This window comes from Taudactylus pleione, unplaced genomic scaffold (assembly GCF_031769625.1).
Source record: "Taudactylus pleione unplaced genomic scaffold, aTauple2 ptg000012l, whole genome shotgun sequence".
Classification (NCBI taxonomy): Eukaryota; Metazoa; Chordata; class Amphibia; order Anura; family Myobatrachidae; genus Taudactylus; species Taudactylus pleione.
In genome coordinates, this window is record NW_028284415.1 from 4,250,246 (window position 1) to 4,271,702 (window position 21,457).

The following is a 21,457-nucleotide window of genomic DNA, read 5'->3' on the forward strand; positions in this document are numbered from 1 at the left end:
TGGAACGCATAGACAACACCAGACACTGGGTTTCATCCCTGGTGATGCTCTGCCAGGCCTCTACTGCAAATGTCTTCAGTTCCTGCTTGTTCTTGGGGCATTTTCCCTTCAGTTTTGTCTTCATCAAGTGAAATGCATGCTCAATCGGATTCAGGTCAGGGGATTGACTTGGCCATTGCATAACATTCCACATTTTAGCCTTAAAAAACTCTTTGGTTGCTTTTGCAGTATGCTTCGGGTCATTGTCCATCTGCACTGTGAAGCGCTGTCCAATGAGTTCTGAAGCATTTGACTGAATATGAGCATATAATTTTGCCCGAAACACTTCAGAATTCATTCTGCTGCTTTTGTCAGCAGTCACATCATCAATAAATACAAGGGAACCAGTTCCATTGGCAGCCATACATGCCCACTCCATGACACTACCACCACCATGCTTCACTGATGAGGTGGTATGTTTTGGATCATGAGCAGTTCCTTTCCTTCTCTTCTCATCACTCTGGTACAAGTTGATCTTTGTCTCATCTGTCAATAGGATGTTGTTCCACAACTGTAATGGCTTTTTTAGATGTTGTTTGGCAAACTCTAATCTGGTCTTCCTGTTTTGTGGCTCACCAATGGTTTGCATCTTGTGGTAAACCCTCTATATTCACTCTTGTGAAGTCTTCTCTTGATTGTTGACTTTGACACATATACATCTACCTCCTGGAGAGTGTTCTTGATTTGGCCAACTGTTGTGAAGGGGTTTTTCTTCGCCAGGGAAATAATTCTTTTTTCATCCACCACAGTTGTTTTCTGTGGTCTTCTGGGTCTTTTGGTGTTGCTGAGCTCTCCGATGCGTTCTTTCTTTTTAAGAATGTTCCAAACAGTTGATTTGGCCACACCTAATGTTTTTGCTATCTCTCTGATGGGTTTGTTTTGATTTTTCAGCCTAATGATGGCTTGCTTCACAGTGACAGCTCTTTGGATCTCATATTGAGAGTTGACAGCAACTGATTCCAAATGCAAATGTTACACCTAGAATCAACTCCAGACCTTTTACCTGCTTAATTGATAATGAAATAATGAGGGAATAGCCCACACCTGTCCATGAAATAGCTTTTGAGTTGATAGTCCCATTACTTTTGGCCCCTTAAAAAGTGGGAGGCACATATTGGAACTGTTGTAATTCCTACACTGTTCACTCGATTTGGATGTAATTATCCTCAAATTAAATCTGAAAGTCTGCAGTTAAAGCACATCTTGTTTGTTTCATTTCAAAGCCATTGTGGTGGTGAATAGAGGCCCAAATCTGAAAATTCTGTCAATGTCCCAATATTTATGGACCTGACTGTATATATATAATATACTGTGTGTATATATATATATATATATATATATATATATATACACACACACACATATACATAAATATGCCCCTCTCCCAGCCTGAGCTAACTTACCGAGAGACTCATTCTTGTTGGTTGTCTCTGGTCAGCTAGGCTGGAGTGGGAGTCGACAGGGGCCCCTGAAGACCTGGGTTGTGCAGTTACTGCCTGCAGTGCCAGGCGAATTGGTCAGGTGCCTGCCTGGTCCGAGGGGCGCTGGGCGGCGGGCCGGGATGGGAGGAGTGGCCGCGGCCTGGCATGTACAGAATTCCCGGCCTCCAGCAGCAGTCGCCATCTTCCTTGTCCTTTGTAGTCAGAATAAGCTTCTATGCAAAAGCTCATTCTGACCTGGCTCCCACCTGACCGCTGCGTTGCCGCATCGGAGCTGAGCTCCGATCGTGGTGGCGGCAGGGGGGGGCCGGCGGCAGCTGCAGAGCCGTGGAATGCCCTTAGGCATTCCAGATGCCCTAGGCATTTGCTTAGAATGCCTATGCCTAGGGGGGAGGGTTAGGCACTAAGGGAGAGGTCGGGCAGTTCCAGCCGAAGTGGTCAGGGTACGGCTCTGGGTACGGGACGTCAGCGCTCGCGATCCCGGCGATCGGAATCCCGACGCTGGCATCCTGACAGGGTTAGGACACCAACACTTGTTGGTTGGTATACTATCCCTCCCCCTCTCCCTACCCTAACCCCTTCCAGATGCATGACCCTTTCCCCCAACCCTCCCACCAGTGGCTAAACCTAACCTCCCCCTGTCCGCATAATAAACCTAACCCTCCCCCCTTAGTGCCTAACCCGCCCCCTAGTGCCTGACCCTCCCCCTTAGTGCCTGACCCTCCCCCCTTAGTGCCTAACCCTCCCCTCTTAGTGCCTAACCCTCCCCCTAGTGCCTAACCCTCCCCCCTTAGTGCCTAACCCTCCCCCCTTAGTGCTTAACCCTCCCCCTAGTGCCTAACCCTCCCCCCTGAGTGCCTAACCCTCCCCATAGTGCCTAACCCTCCCCCCTTACTGCCTAACCCTCCCCTTAGTGCCTAACCCTCCCCCCTTAGTGCCTAACCCTCCCCATAGTGCCTAACCCTCCCCCCTTACTGCTTATACCTCCCCCTAGTGCCTGACCCTCCCACCTTAGTGCCTAACCCTCCCCCTAGTGCCTAACCCTCCCCCATTAGTACCTTACCCTCCCCCTAGTGCCTATCCCTCCCCCTAGTGCCTGACCATCCCACCTTAGTGCCTAACCCTCCCCCTAGTGCCTGACACTCCCCCCTTAGTGCCTAACCCTCCCCCTAGTGCCTAACCCTCCCTCCTTAGTGCCTAACCCTCCCCCATTAGTGCCTTACCCTCCCCCTAGTGCCTAACCCTCCCCTTTTAGTGTCTAACCCTCCCCATAGTGCCTAACCCTCCCCCCTTACTGCCTAACCCTCCCCCTAGTACCTGACACTCCCCCCTTAGTGCCTAACCCTTGCCCTAGTGCCTGACCCTCCCCCCCTTAGTGCCTATCCCTCCCCCTAGTGCCTGACCCTCCACCCATAGTGCCTGACCCTCCCCCCCTAGTGCCTAACCCTCCCCCTAGTGCCTGACCCTCCACCCATAGTGCCTAACCCTTCCCCTAGTGGCTAACCCTTCCCCCAAACCCCGCTACTTACCTTCGGTATTCCGGCAGTTTTTGAAAATGAGCAAAATAAATGAAAGTAAAATTATTGGGATTATTGCCAAACATCTTGTTGGAAGATGACCTCTGAGGGCCCCTATCTGATGGAGGCGCGAACTAGCAAACTCCAATTATGGGCCGAATTCAATCAGAGGTGAAAAGTCGCGGCCGGCAAAAAAGCATTCACCGCTGCAATCTTTTTGCTTCATTTGCCTGTTTGTTTGCTAAGTTTCCGCGTACTTTAGCAATATGCGCTCCCGCTTTTCACCCTATTCACTTGCAAAACAGGCGAAAACGCAGATGTGCTAATGCAGCGTATGGCGAGACTAGCAAAAAGGACAGGATATTTTGGGGAAATAAGTCTACTGTACCCCATAAAAAGCCTAACTGACCTTGGAAATCAATGTAGAAGTGCATTAATAGCCCTTATAAAAGTATTTTGGGTTCTTAAATTGAGTCAAATGGGTGTTATATTCATATTTGCATAAGGGTGGAAAAATTATATTTTCAAAATGTTTCGGGTAAATTTAAGCGGGGGGTTTATTTTGGGGGTAAATTAAAATGGGAACTAGTATATTTTTGTGTCACTAAAGTGCATTTAAAAAAAACGCCTGCTGCAGCCACCTGCAAACCTTAATACACCTGTCCCATCCATACAGCACCACAGAATACCAGACCCATTTATACCCATTTTCAAACACTTTTTAAATTTTCACCCCAAAAATGGCATGTCTTTTGTAGATGTAATTAAGATTATTTTTTTAATTTTTTTGCCTCATTAGTCATTAGAGCAGTGGTTCCCAAACTTTTTTGACTCACGGTGCCATAGCGTATCAGAATTTTTTCCACGGCAACCCTGAGCCAAAAGTTTCTTATTGAGAAATTCAGAAAAAAATTAAATGTAGTAAATTGTGCTTCTATGTCACCCTTAGGTTCAGTTATGTAGTGGTTGACTGGGCTGCACTTCTTTCTGCCCACATATTCTTTGATTGGCAGCCATTAGCACTGGTTTTGCCTATCACACTGAATAAAATTAATTTTATTTGGTACTGGACCACCAACCCAAGGCACCCCTGCAATTGCCCTGAGGCACCCCAGGGTGCCACGGCACACAGTATGGGAACCACTGCATTAGGGGGTTGTGTCCAAGGGGTTCTGAACCAAGGGCCTGATTCAGAGCCGCTCGCTATTGATTCATTGGTGATTCATTGGTATATTTACTAAAGTGCAGGCTTTTAGAGTGGAGTTGTTGCCTATAGCAACCAATCAGATTCTACTGATCAATTATTTAGCACCTTCTAGAAGATAACAGCTAGAATATGATTGATTGGTTGCTATGGGCAACCCCACTTCTAAAAACTTGCACTTTAGTCTTTTACTCTATGTAAAGAAGGCTTCACAGGTCAACACAGGCTTCTTTCCAGCATTTGGCATATGACAATGTGATGGTCATCAGGCTCCAAATTGAAATCACTACACTCTCCCTATTTCTTCTTATAAATATGCTCAAAAGTAAACAGAGAAACAATAATAGTGCAACACCTTTTTTTTATATATACGGATTACATTTATTCATACAGCACACCCAAAATGTAAAAAGATATAAAAACCCCAATGGGTGAATTTCCCCAGAACGGAAAAGCATGGCTTGATAGATAAAGGTATTGGTGAGATAAAAATGTCCCTTGTGTATAGCGAATAGGGGGCCTGATTCAGAGCTGAACGCTCTGACCAGAGAGCTCGCTCTGAATCAGGGCCGTCCTATTTAAATGTGGAGCGGCCTTTTGGACGCTCGCATAGCTGTGGGTTACCACCCACAGCTTATGCGAGCGTCCATGATGATGGTCGCGATGGTCAAAGACCATCGCGACCATCGGGCTTGCGACGAGACCCTGCGGTAGGGTCTCGCTGACGCAAGCCCAGGAGTGATTTTGGCTCTATCAGAGCCAAAATCACTCCCACTGGCATCATTACTGATGTCAGTGGGGCCGGACTCAGACGGTAGGCGTTCCCATGGGAACGCCTCTGTCTGGCAGCCACGCCCCCGGCATGCCCACCAAAGGGGGCGTGCTGTCAGTCACCATCGACAGCACGCCCCCTTTGGTGCGAGACCCCGAGCGACGTATACCTCGCCGGGTCACGTGAATGCGCACGACGGAGCTCCCTCCATCGTGCGCATGCACATTCGCCCAACATCGACCCGCTTGCGAGCGTCCTTCGCTCGCGAGCGAGTCTGAATGACCCCCAGTGTCAGATTGAAACATCATTTTTATTTCTTATGAATTAAATTGCTATGTATATTTTCAGCAAAATTCTTGTGTTACTATTGTTTTGTGTAATTTTACTTTCAGTGTGTCTATGATTTCTAAGTTGTGAGCTTTGACACAGGTTATTGTAACTTGTATAAGGGGGAGGAAATAAAAACATTGGTCATGTGTATGTGATTTGCCTACAGTGGTTAATGCAAATCATGGGTCAGTTTGTAAGTGATAGTGTTGTATTCTAATCCATTATGCCATGCTTCAGTCTATGTTATGTCACCCTGCGATTCCTTGCTATTTCCAGATGCAGGTGCTCAGACATTCATCAGATACACTACGCCATGCCCTTATCTCTAAGGACCCCAAGCTATTGGAGCTGTATGAGCAGTATAGTTCTGCTGAGAAGAAAATGCTCAGTGAGGCTTATCATCCAGACAGCACCCTCTTCAGGCCGGTGACCATCCACTCTCCATCAGACTGGATCCCATCACATCCAGAGCCTACTGAAAGGAGTTTTATCAGAACCCAAACCGACATATACCCACTGCTGAGAAGAGGACCATTTATGTGCAGACTATAGGTAATAATAACCCAAACTGTTTATGCCTTACACTGCCTGTAGCAGGCACCATTATACAGACGCATAACAGACACCATTATACAGACATGGACAAAAATGATGGGACCCTTAACCATATATTTTTTGTACAACCTTTAGAGGTAATCACTACAGTCAAGTGAGACTTCTGCACATGTAAATAGGTAGTTTGGCCCACTCTTCCAGAGCAAACTGCTCCAGCTGTCTCATGTTTGATGGGTGCCTTCTCCAGATTGCATGTTTCAGTTCTTTCCATTGATAGGATTCAGATCGGGGCTCATATAAGTCCACTTCAGAATTGTCCAATGTTTATTTCTTATCTATTCTTGGGGGTTTTTAGCCGTGTTTTTTGGGTCATTATTCTGTTGGAGGAACCTTGGCCTGTGACTGAGACAGAGCTTTCTGACACTGGGCAGTATGTTTCAGTCCAGAATGTTTTGATAGTCTTGATATTTCATTGTACCCTGTACAGATTCAAAGCAGTCCCAAAAGGTAACTGAGCCTTGCCCATATATCACAGTAGATACGTTATGTTCTTTTCTTTGAAAGCTTAATTTTTTCACCTGTGAACATAGAGCTGATGTGACTTGCTAAAAAGCTCCAGCCTTTACCTTTACCTTTGTCTGTAGTTTTCTTTCTGCTCTCCTCATACAACAAACTCCTTTGCTTTCTTTGGTCCTTGTGCACTGTGGTGCACACGATGATCCCAAACAGCAGAGACTAAATAGACCGATGACTGATTAGAAGATTGAAGATGTATGTGATGCCAATTCAAGAAAACAATTAGTTTGAAATATCTCTAAAATCCAATTATTATATTTTATGAGGGGTAGCAACAAATCTGTCCAGACCATTTTAGAATATCTTTGGAGAATAAGTAATAATTTTTCTCTTTTCACAGTTTTTGCTTTATTCTATGACATAACAAAGGCATGCAGGTATACATGAGACGGCATCCGGATAGAAGATCGACAATGAATAGGTCGACAGCCAGTAGGTTAACATCAGATGGTCGACATGCAGTTGGTCATTTGTGTGTCAACCATATAAACCTGTTAACCCTGTCAACCTATTGCATATCGACCATTTGATGTCGACATGTTGACTTCGACCTTTATATTGTCGATCTTTTATGCCACACCCACATGAGATAGTAGCTTTTAATTTAATCCTTTTCAGGAGGAATGAAGCTGTCACAGCGCGCCGGACATCGATTCACACTTACCGGGTCCGGCAGCGCTGGTCTGTGGCGGGGCAGCGGACGGGGAGTTCCTGGCTCCCGCTGGTAGATGCTGCCTCCTCCAGCATGGTGCAGGCAGCCGTGGTTCCCTACGGGCCGACCTGTCACTGATTTAAAGGGCCATACACACCTCCTGGTGACATCACTAAATTCAAGCCCTGTTATTCTAGGATGCGCACACCAGCGCTACAGTATTTCCACCAACAGTATCGGAAGCCACTGGGCACGGAGTTGTCCAAACTCAGGGAGTAAATAGTATAAATTAGGTGGTTGTGTCCAGCACTAACCTTATATGTCTCTATAGGTATGGGAAAGATCTGTATAATGGTGCAAAGGTCAAGTGTAACGATACCAATATGTGTTAAAATAATAGATGTTTATTAGGATAAAAGGAATGTTTGTAGAAAGAGTCACAATTCTCTTGTTTAAATGGAAAACGAATACTCAATATTCAAATGATCAAATGAATGTTCAGATGCTGTTTAAAGTAGCAACATGTGATAGGCACTGGCTCTAATGGGTATGTAAGAGAGCTCCTTTAGGGTGCCTCTTTCCATAGACTACCAATGGGTGTCTACGTATCTCTAAGGCCAGACTGAATATGATCCCTATGAAGTAGGGAATCTCTCTGGATAAAGGTGTGCATGCACCTATGCGTGGGTTGCAGGTTACATAAGGTGACCCCTGCAGGGGGTCCCTTTCCGTATAGCACTATGTGCCTACGTCTCCCTTTTATCACCTATGTGACAACCCGTGGCTGTGATGGTACTAGCAATATAATAGGAGTGTCTCACTATGGAGTCCGTCTCATGCAGGATAGAGTAGGGTGTGGGTATACCCTCAATTAGGGCTTACCTGCTGTATGAGAGTATCGTACGTTCCCTCACTGCAAGATGGTATGGTAAAAGATAATGGTAAAGGGTGATGTGCAAGCTGGTAAATGTAAGACAGGGGTGACGTCCCACACTCCTGTCCTTACCGTGGGCAGAGTAATATCCCGCTCGTATACTAAATTCAAGCCCTGCCTATATAAGGAAGTTCCTGGGAGCACTCCAGTGCCAGAGGATAGTCTCCATTACCTTACTGCAACGTTCCTGTGTACTTGCTATCCGTTCCTGACCTTGACTTTGCTCCTGACCCGTTTTCGTCTGATTCCTGGTACTGGGTTAGTATCCTGGTTCTGACCTTAGCTATCCTCCATGACCTGCATACGTCTGCTCCCTGGTACCGTCTTGTCCGTTTGGTTTTGACCCGGCTTGTTGACTACGCTGAAAGTCTTCCCCGCACCATCCAGAGTTCACCAGCACCTGTACAGTGGAACCTATTCTGAGGGCCGCAACCTGTGAGTCGGACGCAGCCAAGTCCATACCTTCTTGCGAGGTTCCCTGGTGAAACCCGCCGGCACATTAGACTCCACGCCTCAGGCTTAGGTCTCACCAATCCCCAAATACGGGTTGCATCCATTATCTACCCGAGAGTTGTGACAGAAGCATTGTTCAATAAGCAGTAAAGCTGGGTACACACTCTGCCGACACCACGGCCGATCAGGTAAGCTTTATAGACTTACCGAGCGGCTGCTTGATGTGCGCTCCCTGACATCACAACTGGGCGGGCATTTGAATTTGTCAGCTCAGTTGAGCTGTCGGTCACCAGCGGTCCCTGCAGCAAGTGTACGGGCGGTCTGCAGATATACCGCCTATCTGCTGTGCTGCAGAGCAGATGTGATATGTCTGTGAATGACGTAGATCACAGATGTATCGAGGGTACACACCCGCCGACACGATATATACCCTGTGTGTACTCAGCATAAGGGTACCAACAAATGTGTCCACGTCTGTTTAGCAGGAATATTTCTAAGGATAAATTATAGTCATAAATGTAATGTTTAATAGAACTAATAACCATTTAACTGACAAGTTTGTTTTTTAACAAAAATCTCAAAAACATTTTTAATTTTACTTATTCCATTAAAAAAAAAAAGTAAAAAAAAAAAAAAGTAAAGTATAATAAAAGTAATATTTCAGTAAAAGTAATATTTCATTTGACAAGGAATGTGTTTCCTTCTTACATAGGGATAAATTTGCACTCCTCATTGATGTATTGTCTTTATATCAGGTCAGTTTGGAGACTCAGACAGACTCACTCGGGAATACATTGGGTGGCTGAAAGGTTACTGCCAGGCATTCTTTCATGGTTTGCCTGTAAAAGTCCAGGGCCCTGTCCGCATCGCTGACACAGGCTGCGCTTTTCGAGTCAATGATTCAACTCACAATCTTCAGATTCATGCAGGTAACACATATTACATGTGTAGTACATGTGCGAAGACCAAACTGTTTGGGGTATATTTATTAAAGTGCGGGTTTTTTAAAAGTGGAGCTGTTGCCCTTAGCAACCAATCAGATTCTACTTAACATTTATCTAGCACCTTCTGGAAGATAACAGATAGAATCTGGTTACTATGGGCAACATCTCCACTTCTAAAAACCTGCACTTTAGTAAATATACCTCTTATTGTTTTCTTTCTGTTCACATTTTGTTTAAAATTGTACATGTTATTATTTATCAACCTTTATTTATATAGCACCCGTTTATTCTTCAACACATTATTACAATTAGGAGGGAAAAAACACAGTAATATAAGAAGACTGCCTATTAACAGGCAGACAGAGGTGTTAGGACCCTGCTTGCAAGCTTACATGTGTATGAATTATTATTATCCTTTATTTATATGGCGCCACAAGGGTTCCTGCAGCGCCTTACATAGTACAGTACATAAGCAAATGAGCACACAAGAAACCAGTTACTAACAGTACAAACAATGCAGGACAAGCACATGGTTTATACACTTTGCTGCATTGGCGATTGTAACACCTAAACAAGCAGCAGGGCGTCAGCAGCCAAGTTGTAGGTACAGTTGAGGGGAGTTAGGAGTAACTGTCCCCATAACCTGGATGCATATCCACAGTGTCATTGACTCTTGCTGATATATATTTTCTCTATTTAGCAGTTTCTTAGATCAATTAACTACATTTACCATCCATTACATACTGTATATAGAATTAATTCAAATAACACACATTTCTTACAATGGTAAATTTGTCAAATAAGTTTGTGTAAAAAGACATAGGGGGTGATTCTGAATGGCACACATACTGTAAGCGTGCGCTGCACCGTCTATTGGCGGTCGCCCGTCTGCGAGTTTATGCCCCTCCCCGTTGCCTGAACCTAACCTCCCCCTTCCCACACCCTAAATCTAACTCTTCCTCCTTTGACCGTTGGCATCCCGAACACCAGGATGCTGACTGCATCCCCTATGGAACGCATGGGCCGTAGGGGTTTTCAGAAATTTTTGCTTATGCGCAGTTGCAAATAATTGCTCAATTCCGTGACCATCGGCATTGCATGCGATTCAGAATCAGGCCCATGATGTTTAAAACTGTCAGTAAAAACAGATGAGCGCCAATACTGACAGCTCATTATAGTCATTGTACAGTATATTGACATTATTGTATTGGATATATATTGCATGTATACATATGTTCTATGATTTTGGTCCACAGGAGACTTACTGAAATACCTGAAGAAGATAAAGCCAGCAGATGCATTGTGTATTGTTGGAGCTACCATGGTAGACCTGTATCCTCAAGACTCCTGGAACTTTGTGTTTGGGACAGCATCTCTGACAGAGGGTAAGTACATTGGCCCAGAAAGACTTTCCTAGGCACTTTATGTGTATAATTCTTATATTATGTGACAAAAGAGACAAACGAGGAGGAAGTCAGTCTCTCTCTCTCTCTCTCTCTCTCTCTCTCTCTCTCTCTCTCTCTCTCTCTCTCTCTCTCTCTCTCTCTTATTAGATTTGTAAGATTTTTTCAGAGCAGGATGTATATGTTACAGGCAAAATGGCAAATCAGGCAATGTGTTAGGTAAAGTACTGTAAGAAATAATCTTCATTACCTACTTTGCCTAGGAATCGTTTACAATATCTAATGTTAGTTAGGCAAAGAAATTTAGGAAAATTCAAATATCTTCTATGCCTGGGAAGCACTTATGGGCTTATTTATCAAATATTTGCAGGATATCCCCTCAAAACACCCATTTAGAAATGTCGAGGAAATAGTTGTAGAAAGGCAAGCCGGGAAGCCCCCTATGACAATGTTGTGCTTGCCCTTTTTTTGTAGATACGAGGAATTTCATAAAATGTGCATGTATGCCCTTACATAACAATGCAGACTGGATAAAAAGGGGACTGTGATGTACTATGCCCACCCCTCCATTACTACCAGCACAACTAAAATATGTTCTACTACCTTTAGTTTGTAAATTGCTGATAAAATGGAAACATAGACTTTAATGGCAGATACAAATCTGCAGGCCCATCTAGCATGTTCTTTCTTGTATTAAAATAAATATATATATATATTTTTTATTTTTTTGTACACAAAATGTTATAACTCTCCTTGTAGACTACAAGTAATATCACTATTGAATTCATTCTATACATGCATCTTAATGGTACCCCCATGTTTTTGCATCCCTGCAGGAATGGGGGTATTTAGTTTTGCTCGTTATGATGAGGATTTTTACAGTCTCCTCTACAAAGGCAGAATAAAAGGAAAGAGACCAGCACGGTGGGATTATTCCGTATTTAATGGATATTATACTCCATTGATCACAAACTCACTCCTCCTCCATTCCTGCAAGGTAAGTTTTTATTTTGTGTCCTTCCTCCGGTGTAGATGCATAGCTGCTATCTAACTTGGGATTTAGGGGGGAATGCAATTAGAGACGATAAGTCATTTTCGTGTGAAAAGTTTTCACCTTTCATAAAAAGTTTTCACTTCTCTGAAAAGTGGATATCGCCCGTTTGAAGTGCAGGTGAAGTTAACACCCGATAATTCTCCGTAGGATTTAATGCAAACAATTTTTTACCACACCTGAGCAGGTGAAAACCTGGGGAAAATCCCTATATTAAAGGTAAAAATGTCGGGAATCGGGACCTGATCCATTACGGATTGCAACTGCAACAGCGTACGCAGATCGGCCAATAGTGTGTACTGTGCATGCATATGCACCGCAGTGCAAGTGTGTAAGTTAGCATTGCGATTGTACTGTGATCACTTATGCAGATACAAAGCCATCGCAGACCAAGGGACGGGACGTCAGCGTTTGGGGGTGGTGACGAGGGACAGGGGCGTAGAGAGCCCTGCCGGGCCCAGGTAAAGATGGGGGCGTGGCCTAATTGCGGGAGGCGTGGCCATGCCCAGAAAAAAAAAAAAGACATATGCTGCAGCGTGAAGCATCGCGTAGCGCTGGGGAGGGGGGCGCTGTGAGTCCCTCATCCCGCTGCAAAGCAGGGGGGGTGCGATCAGTGTGATCGCTCCCCCTACAGGCATAGGAGACTGTTGTGACTGTGACGAGCAGTCTACCACCGCAGCTGTGTGCTGGGCTGCTGTGAGGTAGGGGGGGCAGGCCAGGCCCGTGCCCTCAGGAAGCCCGGGCAAATACTACCCGCTCCCCCCCCCCCCTCTCGGCACCCCTGACGAGGGTGCGCAGGTGTGTCTGTCTGTTTGAATGCCGTTGCATGGGCATGCATAAATTAGCCACTGCATACGCAGCTTGAGTACTCACTGTATGCAACGAGGTTAGCAATTTCTGAGTAAGGTCAGATCTGTTGTAATTGTGCGTGAGGGGCTGATGTTCCCGATGTATACGCAGGACTGCAAGGTACTACGGATGTGAGATAGCGGTAGTGGGTGTCTCTATGCTGGCTGTGCGATGGCTTTGCGATTGCATTTATTAGTATATTTTCTCAGCAGACCTGCGTGTGTAATCGTAGCCACGATCGCAATAGCGATACGTAAGGCCCTTGATTCAGAACCATTATTGAAGCAAATGCATCGGCATATGTTACACAGTTAACAAAGACAACGCATACAAAGCTGAAAACAATGACAGTAAATAGTACAATGTATCTACTGTAATAAGACCAAAAAGTTTTAGCATAATACGCCAAAAACAAAACAAAAAGCATACAAGTACAAACAATTATGAGTTTCCAGTATAGACTTAAATATGGATGCACTACTTCAAAACCTCCTACTTGTCTACTTTACCAAACTAAAACAATGAGGACGGGGGTGCCAACCGCAGCCCGCCTTTTTAGAACAAACCATGTATTATTAATAACGTAATACCATAATGAAATGACAGAGCAAAATATATGAACAAATAATGAAAATCTCTAAGAGACCGTCAAATAGGGATGCCAATATATAAATGAAGAAGAACATCAGTGTCATTGTTACTAATGTGAGCCTGAAGTAATAATAACAAGTGTATAGATATTGATAATAGTCTATCATTATGCACAAGACGTCATAAGCAATTTAAGGGTATTTATTGAGCATATCAGTAAAAAGAAAATTACACCTCACTTGAGAGAGCTAAAAGAGAGTATAATATATTCAGCAATAAAGAAACGTGGAAACAATTCAGGGCTCAGAGGAAATTAGACAATGTGACAGAATCATAGGGACAACGTTAACAGAATAATTAACGCAAGTGGTGGGTAAATTAAAGGTCACTTCAAAAGGAAAAAGCAAAAGAAAATATAAAGCAAATGTTATGTGGAAAATCATATAAGTAGCGAATATTTCTTTAACATGTTAATTTCTAGTGGGAGACATAACCGGGACAGTATGTGTGTAGAAAGAGGACATAGGGTCACTTAGGTCCCAGGATATGACAGCTAAAACATAAGTATAGCATACGTAGCCATGATTACGTTGATTCTTCTAGAGTATGAGTCTCAACCGTCAACCGGGACAGAGGATAAACTTCTGAAATAAGACATAGCATTACAGTCATGTTACTGAGCCTAAAAGACCCTGAAACAGAAGTAAAGCATACATTTTGATAGTTTGAGGAACAGAACAAATGCATGGTGAAGTATGATTGCAGACATCGGGCGGGACCCATTGCGAAATCCAAAGAGAGTCTGCTGTCAACATCATCTGCAGGTCGGGAGTTAGGGTCTGTGTTAGTAGAGAGGCAGGGTCCAGGCCATCCAAACTCCCAGAAGAGTGATCAATGAGATAGTCCTGAACGGAGAATGAAACACAGGAACCATCTTCTCCCTGATGGAGGGGCCCCAGAGCAGCAAACGTGGAGATTACAGTAGTTGGAGTAGGGTCAGAAGCGTGAAATACATCTCCCAGAGAAGCCTCATTACATGAAGGGTATCTTTAGAGTCCAGGAGAGGGCCCAAACATGATAGCACACTACCAATGCCGTCGCCCAGATATGGTAACAAAATGACACTCAGTTCCTCAGCCAGACGAACGGCAAATACGCAAATATCAAATACAGCACTCGTAGTCAGCAAGGCACAGAACTCCAGTACTCAAGGAAAGTCAATGGTCCGTAGATAGAGGATGAGCCCTCAGATATGGTTAACAATCCCAGCAGCAAGGTGTAACTAATTGCACCTTGACAGAAGAGGAGCTAGCGAGGAGGCCAATACAGGGAGAGTAGAGAGGACAAGAATCACAGGCACCCGGGGTTCACACTTAGAAGGTCTGGTGTTGTCCACAGTCTTCTGGCCGGGAGTGGTGGAGGGAAGCGTTTATAAGAGCACAGGGTCACTTTGCACTCCCAAATAACCTCCCCCCCCCCCCCCCCCCCCGGGAGATCGCTGGCAGTACGGTTGAGCCTTCGGCAAAAAGGGTGCCATTAGCCACCGCAGGGATGACAGCCAGCTACAGGAGGGGCTGCGTGTGTGACTAGTTCAACTCCCACTTTAACAGGTAAATGCAGAAGCAATCAATCATTCCCCAGCAATTGCACCCAAAGATGGCTACGGCCGGTCATAGGCACCTGAAACTTCATAGACTTGACTCAGATGGATAGAAAACGGCTCCAGACTGGAGACCAGGACAAAAGCTACACCAAGCTATGTAGAACAAAGAAATGGTGTGAGGTGGCGCTTATCAGACACAAGGCAATAAGGACTAATAACCTATTTTAATCACAATATCACAATAAAAATACAAAATACACATATCCTAAAAAACCATTCACATGTACATATTAAATATTCAAACAGTAAAATGTGCAGGGCCTAAAAGATGGTCTATATACCCTGATTCCACACGGTGCTAAACAAATTGGGTCCGTATTTGCAATAAATTGCAGTGGAACAACAGTGTTCTTAGTACAGCGGCTGGGTATTCACTCTCAGTTAAAGCAGAATGCACCCTCTAATAACAGCTTCCATAATAATTGTAATCAAGTGAGGGGCAAAGTCTGGCACTTGTATTCTCACCCTCAAATGCTATGCAGCAGGGTCCAGAGCCCATATAAATAGCGGCCACGCTGGGTGCCCCGCCTGCCGCAATGCAAAATAATTTATTTTTATTAGCTTCGTTTGGCCGATGACATGTCATTTTTGGGTTGAAAATTTGCAAAGTGTAGGAAAATGGGTTAATTGATGTGAGACATGTATATGGGGATGCTGTATTAATGGGACAGGTGTTTTTAAGATTACAGGTGGGTGTTAGAGACTTTGACTTCTATACTGTTATCCAATATTGGGCTCGATTCTATTCTGCGCAAAGTGACTAGCGCCTGGAATCAGCTCCCGGAGCTATTCAATACACCGCGCTACTAAGCCCGACCAAGGATTTCTTCTCGCACCCCTCCGGGGATGCGAGCAGAAATCCGACAAAAGTCCATGCGCGAGGCTGTTTTCTGCCCTTCGCACCTGGGAAAACAGCATCGCGCCAGGAAGTTAGGTCGGGGAATGCCCATTCTCGCGCCTTAAACAGGGTGTTTAGTTGCGAGAATGGGCATTCTCCGAGCTATCTCCCGGCGCTATTTACATCGCGGGGCAATTGAATCGAGCCCATTATTATTATTTTTTTATTTTTTGGGGCGGGTTACAGGCAGTTTTCCCCATTTTCACCTATACTTATCGAGTATAAAACTAGCAAGAATTATCGGGTGAAACACTTATCACTCAATTTCTAATTGGAAGTCAACACCTGTAGGCAGTAAGTGAAATTATCGGGCGATATGCATGAGAAGTTAACACCCGTGAAAACTTATCACTTTCGCCTATAATTGAATACCCCCTTAGTCTTGTTTTCTGCCCTTGGCCTTAGTTCAAAATAATGTGCCCCACTTATAAAACACACAAGTATTATACAGTGACTAACTGACTATACAGCAGGGATGGGGAACCTCAGGCCCGGGGGCCGTATAAGGCCCCCGGAATCATTTGGTCTGGCCCTTAGAACATTTTTCTGCTAGCGTCATCTGGCTAGCAGGGTGCATGGAATGGTACACTGCAGCCAGAATCTATGCCGCAGTGCTGCCTGGAGCATCCTTAGACCGCTTCAGATGGTCACACCGCTGCCCTTACAGCTCCCCGGAGCATCCTCATGATGCTCCAGGCATTGCTGTAATCACCAGCAATTGTGGCCCCACTCCTATGTAACATCACACAGAAGGGGCGTGACCTGCATTGGGCCCGCAAATAATGTTATATATATCAAAATGGCCCCCCGCAGAAAGAAGGTTCCCCACCCATGCTGTACAGCATCAAACAACCTGCATTTTAAACAGCCCTAAATTGTCAGCATAAAATAAAGCCACATGCTTACTGTAATAATTATTCCCCTTATCTGACATACTGCCCATTTTCTTTAAGAGGAAGAGCTAAGGGGAACATTTTCTTGGCAGGGAATATGGCAGGGCAACCACTATAACAGGATCTGATGGCTGTGTTTATATTTCAGACACTTGCACATGAGATTGGACACATGTTTGGTCTTAAACATTGCCAATGGCTGCAATGTGTGATGCAGGGTTCCAACCACCAAGAAGAGTCTAACCGGGCACCCCTGGATCTCTGCCCTATCTGTCTACGCAAGCTGCAGTCCGCCATTGGGTTTAACATTGCAGAGAGATACAATGTGCTGTTTTCTGTTCTTTCTCTTTAAAAAGTTGTTTACCATTTATGTTGTTGTAGAAACAAACTTCCGATAGTCATTGCATATAGTTCCTCATTGTACAATTGATGTGTGAAGGCCCCCATACTTCAGAGATAAGCAGAATTGCGTTCCTTACTGAATCAGACCCTAAGTGGCTTGATGATACTTTGGCTCATGGCTATGAACAGGAGCTTAAGTACACTAGTGACAGTGTAGGAACCACAGACTTGTGATATGCATGGATACTGGACTGGAACCAGAGTGAACAGACCAGGCCCACTGGGCAACCCCTCATCTAGTGACCTGAGAAGGCCAGTAAGATCAGGAATATACTCCAGGAACAAGGGTGACCCCGGAACTCAGAACATTATAGTACTGGTAGATAGGAACTCAGAACTCAAGCAAGCAATCTGAGTCTTATGTATTCACAGTACAACTTGCGATAGCTGTAATTCTGGTACTGCTCTGACACAAGACCTGGAACTGGAACCAGTGAGGAACTCAGAAACTAAGAGTCAGGATAAGTAATACAGCTTACTGGACACCTCAGTGTACAGACCGTATACTGCACACTGAACCCTAGCCCTCGAACCAGCACCCTTCTCTGTACCAAATAGAAAAACAAAACAAAAAGGTGGCGCTAGACAAAGAATTTAAATAATTTTAATATTAATAAAGACCAAATATCTTGATTCAGAAATACACAATAACAACAATACACATGGAGGGTTTATAAATATGGATACACCAACTTCTTCTATACTCTCAGTATAGCCGCCCGGAGACTATCTGTTGACTTCTGAGCCTCCTGACAGAGAGTCTCCGAGTGTAAGTTTTCTGCATTAATCAACATTTTCTGTGCCTGTTGGGGGCTGGGAGATTTCTCCCCCAAGCACGCACTATTAAGCACGGACACTGTTGGCCTTGATCCTGCAACTATATTTCTATTTCAGTCTAACTATCTGCTGATATACAAGATGGATTGATACATTATAAGTGCAATATTGTTGCCACCACTGACATTGGTTTTTTTTTTTGGATAATCATTTGACAATTTTTTTGCATCTACAAATCATTTGGATATAGGGTCTGATATTTATGCAAATCTATTAAACCATTGCACAGTAGGCTAATTGTTTTTAGGTTAGATATTATACTCAGTTTATACATGTATTTTTAAACTGTCCATGTGTATTGTTATTATTGTTTATTTTTGAAGCAAGATATTTGGTCTTTATTAATATTAAAATTATATTAATTCTTTGTCTAGCGCTACCTTTTAGTTTTTTTTCCATTTGGCATTGTGAAAGGTTCAGCAAAACCTTTTTTTAGGTGTGCAGCTAGTTATTATGGTATGCAGTCGGGAAGTCGGCGGACCTAATCCCGACAGCCAGCTTCCCGACTGCTTAATCCCGGCGAGGGTTAAATGACAGGCGTCTAAATATAGATGCCTGTCATTTTACCGACGCCGGGAGACCAGCGCCCGGCGTCCCAATCGAAGGGACGCCAGACGCCGAGCGCGGATAGCCGCTGGGGGGGGGAGGGCTAGGTTTAGGGTGCCCCGGGGGACTTAGGGTTAGGCACCCCCCTGGGAGGTTGGGTTTAGGCTAGGGGAATGGGGGGTTAGCGTTAGGCACCCCCGGGGGGGAATTAGGGTTAGGCACCCCCCGGGGGACTTAGGTTTAGGCGGCGGGAAAGGGGGGGGGTTAGGTTTAGGCACTTAAAGGGGGGGATTAGGGTTAGGCACTGGGGGAGAAGGTTAGGGTTAGGCACCCCTAAGGGAGAGTTAGGGTTAGGGGGTAGAATTAGGTTAGACAATACTTATCTTGGATGATCGGGATTTCCCCCTCTGCCGGGATGCCGCTGTCGGGATTCCAACCTCCGGGCATGGGTCCGGCGGTAAATCATACCGATTCCGTTATTATTAACACATTTCTTTCACCGTTGATTAGATTTCTTTAGTATAAATTTTCCACTATCTAGCGTGAGGTCTAAATTTTGCTGTGTGTAGTTTGTATTGGTTTTCCCTTCTATGTACCAGCCCAAGACAATAGCACAGAGTGCAGGGAAACCTATACAAGGTCAGCACAATAGTATAACCTGGTAACCTGGGCAACCACTGAGCATAGAGTAAGTGGTTGGAGCAGGTCTGTATGCAGTGTGGAAACTGAGGCGCTGGCAGGTAACGGAACACAGCAGCTGGTGGAAGACAGGTCTGTATGCAGCATGGAAGCTGCGGTGACGGCAGGTGACGATACTCCGTACAGATTGTACATCGTGACAATCCACAAAGTAGCAGATAAAGTCACAGAGAACACTATCACAGGATATAAGAGTAAGCCTGGAGTCTAGAACCATCCTGGGTAGGAACACGTTGTTCAGACAATGGGTTGCTCACAGGAACTGGTTTAAATTGGAGATGGACTGGTCTAGCTGACCAGGTAAGCACACAGCTGCATTAGTTAATCACAAGGAGGCGTCCCTGGGATGTATTGGAAGCCGAAATAAATGAATTTCTGAGTCTGTAAGGAATGCTAAGACCCTGATTTGTGACACTTATTTTGTGGATTTCCCAGATTTGTTAGTATTTGGAGACTTCTTTTCATGCATAGAACCACTTGTTGAAGTGACCCCCTTCATTGCCATATTATTTCTATTTCTAGTCTCTGCTCCAATGGACTGAAGAGGAAGGAAGTAATTCAGATGCTGGGAGCCGTGATGAAGACCAACATAGAGTCCCTAAACCTGTGTACCATTTCCAGAAGCACAGAGCATGGCTCACAAGGTGTTTGGCTCTTTTGACGTAAAACATCCTGCCCCGTGCATGTACTGAAAAAATTGACCTACCTACAATATACTGCTCTAAGGGCTGCATTTACAACACATACACAAGGATTAAGCTTGTCTTGCAGAGTGACTGACCTGTGCACTAATGGTCCTGGAACGTCAACATGCAACAACTATCACTGAGAGGCCCTTCAATGCAAATAACAGCTTTCTGGATATGACATATAGCAAATGTTGCTTTCTTGATATAACATACTGTATATAGTAAATTGGATATAATATATAGCAAGATGAATATAACATGAGTTAGATGTAACATGGTGAGATGTATATGACATATAGCAAGATTAGTTGAATGGATATAACATAATGGACATAACATATAGCAAGATGGATAACATGAGATGTACTAAGCCTTGGAGAGAGATAACTACATACATACCCAATTTAGATTTATCTCTCTCCTGGGCTTAGTACATAGTGAGATGGATATGACATACTGTATAGCAAGATGGATATAACATATAGTGAGATGGATATGACATGTAGTGAGATGGATATGACATACGGTGAAATGGATATGATAAATGCAGAAATGGATATTATATAAAATGATTATGACAAATGTCATATGGTGAAATGGATGATATATGATTAAATCAATATGATACATGATGAAATTAATGAAATATGGTGAAATAAATATGAGATCTAGTGAAATTAATATGATATATGATGAAATTAATATGACATGTGGTGGAATGAATATGACATATGGTGAAATGAATATGATACATGGGGTGAAATACATATGATATTAGAAATATTTCTGAGATGGAAATGGCAGGACTGCGAGAGGTGCTGAATGTGTGGTTTGAAGGAGAGGGAGGAGTCAAGGATAACGCCAAGACAGCGCACTCGGGGGCTAGAGGAGATGACTGTGCTGTCAATAGATAATAAAATTGTGGGAGGTGAGGTTATGCAGGAGGGTGTGGACTTGATCAGCTCAGTCTTAGACATGTTAAGTTTAAGAAAGCCCTGGGATAGAGTAGTGGCCCTTGAATTTGTCATTTGCTAAATTTTGTGAGGGCAGTTTGAGTGGAGTGAATGGAAGCCAGACTGAAATGGGTCAAGGAGGGGGTGGGAGAAAAGAAAGATGGCAACGCGGTTGTAAACAATACTCTCAAGGAGTTTGGAAGTGAAAGGGAGGAGAGAAATGGGTCGGTATTTGGAGAGAGTGTTAGGATCAAGGGCAGGTTGTTTAAGAATGGGGTAGTTTGAAAGCAGAAGGGACAGTGCCAGATAATAGGGAGAGATTGAGGAGGTGGGCAAGATGGGAACAGGGAGAAGGATAGAGGTAGTGATGGAGGCGGGAAGGGATAGGGTGTTTAAGTCTACCTTTTATCAGGTGTTCCATTGTTGCATATAGTAATAAAGTCCAATTCAGTATACTTAAGAATTTGTCATTTTATTAATTAAATAAATAGATCTAGCCCTTTAACTGGGAGAACATGTCTCTCAGGTTAATGCAGCAATCAACCACCATTGCCATTGTTGCAGAGTA

At 44.2% G+C, this 21,457-nt stretch overlaps 1 protein-coding gene across 1 annotated transcript in view; it reads left to right on the plus strand.

The window, feature by feature from the left end:
* LOC148542397 (archaemetzincin-2-like) overlaps nt 1-21,257 on the plus strand; it is a 32,965-nt gene extending 11,708 nt beyond the window's left edge. Inside the window, 7 exon segments of the mRNA XM_088468552.1 lie at nt 5,578-5,779; nt 5,782-5,853; nt 9,227-9,400; nt 10,672-10,800; nt 11,655-11,815; nt 16,912-17,088; nt 19,770-21,257. Coding sequence (XP_088324678.1) covers nt 5,578-5,779; nt 5,782-5,853; nt 9,227-9,400; nt 10,672-10,800; nt 11,655-11,815; nt 16,912-17,088; nt 19,770-19,913 — 1,059 coding nt within the window. The 3' untranslated portion in view covers nt 19,914-21,257.
* The last annotated feature ends 200 nt before the right edge of the window (nt 21,258-21,457 follow it).